Here is a 5681-nt window from a genome sequence, read left to right as displayed (position 1 = left end):
TATATGTATATACACACAGAGCACATACAGAAACGTATTCTCTGTCGTGGTATTTTGCAAAACTACACTTTGGCTCACATGAGTCTGCAGTCGTATTAATTTATAATGTTGGAACTTTAGATATTTTTATACCACCGTCGGTGAGTTTTAGTACTTTGTGACGGCTGCAAAACTACAGAGAAAAAATACATGCTTTTCTGACAAAGAGCAGTCAAAACATGAGCCTAAAAAAACTGCATTTCCGGAGTGTCAGTGTTGAAAACGGCGCACTCCCAACGTGGATATTTATCAGGAAAACGCCGAGAAGAGCTGAGAAGACGTTTTACTCAGAGCCTCAGACAGGAGCGGCGGCAGCGGCAGTAATGAAAGCAAGAGATGGCAGCATTTACAGGAGTTTTTCAGGTGAGACGGTTTAAATCCACCACCTGAACCGGCTCTGAGGGTTTAGGCAGGTGGAAAAGGAGCAGGCCAACACGTCTACTCTGTACTTTTATTACAATTACTGCAGTTTTCAAATGTTTACACTCTTAAACAATGCCAATAGCTGTAAATGTAACAATTTTCCAGAGCTGAAATGAGTTTAAGTTACTTACACAGACTCCATGTGTTGTTATTGTGTTGGTAATACTAGCAGGTATTGTAATACAGTACTAGCATTAGTAGTAGTTGTATAAGTAGTAGTACTAGAAGGCAAAGTTGTAGTAGTTTCATAAAAAGCAGTAGTGGTAAATGTAGTTATATAAGAAGAGCCAGTGCAGTACTACTATAAGTAATAGTAGTATAAGTGTAGTAATGGTAGTAGAAGTAGTCAGGGTCTTTGTATTTGTAGTAATGATTAGTACTTTGTACCCTGGAGCGGCATCACATTACTTGTGCTGCCTTCAGACGTTTAATACAAGTATTTAAAACTTTGAACCTCGAGCACATTCGTGACATTTTCTTCAAAAACATGAGAGAAAAAAGGCAACGAAAGAAATGTTCCACGAATACGAGAAATCAGTAGATTTAGAGAAAATATATATTTTTTTTTATTAAGCTATGGAAAAATGTCTGAGGGGAAAAAAAAATCAGGGAAAATGTCTAGCAAAGAAAGAAAATAGTTAGGGATTAAACTGTAAGAGAAAAAGTAAAAAATCTGGGGAAGACAACTATTTCTAATTCTCAGAATTACATGTTGAAATTATTATAATTTTAAGCACTTTTTTGTAGTTTAAATTTTAAACTCTCTTTTTACTTCTTTTTTAGTCAGTGACTTTTGTTTGTTTTTTTAAAACAAATTTTCAGGTATTTTTTGGTACTTTTTACTCATTTCTTGCTCTTTTTTTTTGCTAATTTTTCTCCCCATGTTTTTGAAAGAAATGAAGCCGGTTCGCTCAGGTTTCAGAGGGTTAAAAGCATTTACAAAATTTAAACAGTTAAAACGTGTACGAGTAAAGGATGATTTCTGTTTCCCTCTCTGGACTCCAGCTCCCATCAGCCCTCAGTGGAGGCGTGGCCCGAGATGATGCTGACAGCGGAGGTGACTCCGGGTGACGGCTGGTTGGTCCGTCAGGGAGGGGTGGGTCCGGACTCGGTGCTGCGGCAGCTGCTGGGGAAGGACGTGTCGGACACGCTGTGTCCCCGGGACAGGCTGCCCCCGGCGGGCGGCCCCGGGGCCCCTGGGCCCCGCAGGACGGGGCTGGTGGAGAGGAGAGAGCTCAAACTAGCGAGACTCAGACAGATCATGCAGCGCTCTCTGAGTGAATCCGATTCGGACGGTTATCCACCGGAGGAAGGTAAAAATCAAGGAGCGGCGGCCGTGAGCGCGCCGCGACCTGATAGGCCGTCACACCTGCCAATCGCAGAGGAGGAGCCGGCGTCTAACCACCTCAACCTGATGATGAGGAAGCACCTCCCCTCCTCCGCCCCCTCCTCCTCGGCTGAGAGGAAGCTGGCGTTTTCTCTCAGCGGGTCAAAGTCGGTGGACAGCGTCGGATACAACCCCTCGCCCACCTCCAGCGACCCCGAGGCGGCGGACGGCAAAACGCCAGACGCTTCCGGCGACCTTCACGACGGCCAGAAAGCCGCCACCAGCCCCAAGAGCGCCCTGAAGTCTCCGTCATCTCGCAGGAAGACGTCTCAGAACCTCAAACTGAGGGTCACCTTCGACGAGCAGGTGCACAAGAGCTCCACTCAGGAGGCGGAGCAGACCAAAGGGCATCATGGGAAGGAGAGGACTCCGACAGGAAGCTCTGAAAGCAAGCGTCCGTTTGGGGCGTTCCGCTCCATCATGGAGACGCTGAGCGGAAACACAAACCACAACAACAACAGCAGCAGCAGCAGCAGCAGCAGCCAGGCGGGCTCCACCTGTCAGAACTCACCTGGCAGGAAGTCAGAGAGTAAAGGCGGCGCGGGCGGCGGCGGCACCAGAGGAAAGAGCAAAACCAGTAACGTTTAACCAACGAGTGCCTACAGAGGAGCACAAAGCGAGCAGAGCGCCGGAGTCATCAACACGAGGCAGACAACATCAGAAACGTATCATCACAACGTCCAAAAAAACACAAAGAAATCATCTTAAAATTACCCAAAACGTAAACAAACAGTCAGAAACTGAGATCAGGTGCGTCCCACAGCCGAGTCACTGACTCATCACTTCCTGTTTACATCACCCAAAGCCACATGGGAACTGTAGTGCCAAAACTGCACACATATTAACCCCAAAACAATCAAACATCCATCATAAACTTTATTTATATATCACTTTTCTTAACAAGGTTACAAAGTGCTTTTAATAAAAACAGCAGATTAAAACAAAACTGCAGTTAAATAACAATTATTAGAATAAAATGCAAACAAACACGGTGATCTTTAGATATATAAACACATGAGGATAACGTTTAAATAAGTATAATAAAATAGCGACAACATTAAACGTCCATGATGCAAATGTTTTTTGTTTGGTACACTTAAAAATCTGAAGTTAATCTTTCGTCAAATAATCACAGAAACTGAAAATTAAACTGAAAAATGATTAAACTGAGAGTAAATAAAACTATAAATATTAATGTATGTTATTAAGTGTTGAGTTTATTTTAATTTGTCTGTATTTACTTAATTATGTGAAGTTGTTGCAACTTAAATATGACAATTTAAATGACTTTGTTCTTTCTAAATGTTACAAACTTCAGTAAACCAAATGATTCTGATTTAACTTGATCATCACAAAGAGGATTTTTCCAGTGATGAAGTTAGTTAGTATACTGCAATATATATACTGCAGCAAGTAAAACTTAGTAAGATTGATTTAATTAAGTTGCAACAACTTCACAAAATTAAGTAAATAGAAGTAAATATTAAGTAAATGTTACAATTAGATAAAAAGTAAATGCATATTAAGCATAATAATTATATTTACTTACATTTTTCAAGGATATTCGTTTTCCTTGATTTAAATCAACTTGAATATTGAGTTGAATATTGATGTTGATATTGTTGAATATTATATTTATAACATTTTTACATCTTTGGAACAACGACACTGTCCTTTGTCATCCATTAACAGATATTTAGTATTAAAACCTTAGTTTTTAAAATTTAACCAAACAAAAAAACCTTTGAGAATTACGGAAATTATGTTAAATTATGTCAAAATTCTTTTATAAAAACTGCCAAAAACATTCAGTATGAAAAAAACATGTTCTGTGATAAAACACATAATGGCATTTTAAGGGGGAATATTTATCCTTAAAATGCCATTATGTGTTTTTTCACAGAACATACGTCAGTGTGTGAGTGTAGCTGACAGTCTGACAGTCTGAGGATATGTCTGTCAGTGTGTGAGTGTAGCTGCTGACAGTCTGGGATATGTCAGTGTGTGAGTGTAGCTGCTGACAGTCTGGGATATGTCAGTGTGTGAGTGTAGCTGCTGACACAGTCTGGGATCTGTCAGTCTGGGTGTGTGAGTGTAGCTTTAAGGGGGTAAATTTATCCTGAAAATGATAATTTTTGCTGACAGTCTGGGATATGTCAGTGTGTGAGTGTAGCTGCTGACAGTCTGGGATATGTCAGTGATGCCAAATATGGTCAAAATGACCTCATCAGGTGGAAAATAGTCAAAATGAAGAATGAAAAGTGCAAGAAAAGCACCAAACAGTTTATTTTAACTATTTCTACACACTTCAGGTTTCAAAGTTTCTCGTGTTTTCTGCCTCTGATGTTTGACTTTTGCTGTTTTTTCTACAGTTTAATGACTGAAAGACAAAAAAACCCTCTTGTTCACGTGTGTCTGATGGTGATAATCAGACAGAAATCACTACGAAGTGAACGAGAAGAACCTGTGTGTGTTTCAGAGATACTGAAGCATTTTGTTTTTTGACTGAAGGAAGTGTGTTTGTGTATTAATCAGCGTCCTGCAGAAACCTCACATCTCCATAAAGCAACTTTTCCTACGTTTTTTAAAGTGTTTTTCACGTTTAGTTTAGGTTGTATCAGATGACGGAGCTGTTAAAACAAATCAAAGTGTCAAATCTTTCATGGAGGTGTGACGGGTTTCTGGTTTCCTGCCACTCTTGTTACTGAACTCCACTAAAAACGAAGTATTTATGTTTATGCACACATTTATATGATTTGAAATTTTAAAAAACGTGGTTATAATCACGCACGTGGTGAACGTGCACCGGCACAACAAATAGTTTTTAAAAACCACTGTATATAAAGTAATATTTAATTTCTTTTTTAAAGTTATGTTTTACATCATATTCCACACTTTTCTTTTGTAATTTTATGTCTGTGGTTATTATCTATGCAGTATTTCTGGCATGATTAGACTTTAGTTGTGTGATGTGTTTGAGACGGGGAGGTTTCAGGATGCACCTTCTACAGCGGCCGAAATAACGGCCGAGCGTATGAACTTTTCAGAGAAAGAAGTTGAAACTCCAGAGATTTTTTTTACAGCGTTCACAAAGTGAAAAAGCAGAAGGCCGAGGCTGTTATCCGACGCTCTTATCCACGTTTCAGTCTCATCCTCGTTTTCTGTCCCTCGTCACGTGTTTACAGATGAACTCTCTTTAGTTTGAGGCGAAGTTTGTGAATTTATATCAAGTTCAGTGTTTCAGAGCCACTGATGGTTTCACTCGGCTGTCTCCAGATCTTATTATGAGCAAATATTAACAAAAGAAGGAAATAAAACTACAAAACGCAGTGAGATGTTTGATTTGATTTGATGAGACGTTCAGGGCTGCAGCAGGTAAAGGACGCCTGTTATACTTTCTCTTATTCTCTGTAATATTTACTGTTTTAATTTTGGATGTTCACATTACAAGTGAAAAAATAAGAGTTGTTTTGACACCGATACCAATATTGGAATAAACTTTAACCCTTTAGGGCCCAATCTTTAAAAAAATAATAATACATTATTATTTTTCACTTTCGTTGCGTTTATATTTTAACTAACATCAGTTCTAATGAAATATAATATAAATAATAATAGAATATGAATATCAAATATTCATATTCATGGCCCAAAAATTAGCATAAATTGGTGGAAAATAATACAAGAAAAATGTCTTAAAAATAAACATACAAAGAAGTGGAAAAACAAACAAGAAAATGAGCTTTAAAAACCACCCCCAAAAATAATGTTTTCTTTTAATAATGAACATTTTTCCACTTTTTTTATGCATTAACTGACAATCCCCCCAGCT

The 5681-nt window shown here is 38.9% G+C and overlaps 1 protein-coding gene across 1 annotated transcript; it reads left to right on the top strand.

The window, feature by feature from the left end:
- The first annotated feature begins 1355 nt into the window (after positions 1–1355).
- Positions 1356–2773, top strand: LOC121939012 (synphilin-1-like). The gene has a single exon (XM_042482163.1). The coding sequence runs from the start codon at positions 1502–1504 to the stop codon at positions 2435–2437; it is 936 nt and encodes a 311-aa protein (XP_042338097.1). The 5' UTR covers positions 1356–1501; the 3' UTR covers positions 2438–2773.
- The last annotated feature ends 2908 nt before the right edge of the window (positions 2774–5681 follow it).

The sequence above is a fragment of the Plectropomus leopardus genome, unplaced genomic scaffold (genome assembly GCF_008729295.1).
Source record: "Plectropomus leopardus isolate mb unplaced genomic scaffold, YSFRI_Pleo_2.0 unplaced_scaffold398, whole genome shotgun sequence".
NCBI classification, from domain to species: Eukaryota; Metazoa; Chordata; class Actinopteri; order Perciformes; family Serranidae; genus Plectropomus; species Plectropomus leopardus.
This window is presented reverse-complemented; position numbering and strand designations above follow the sequence as displayed.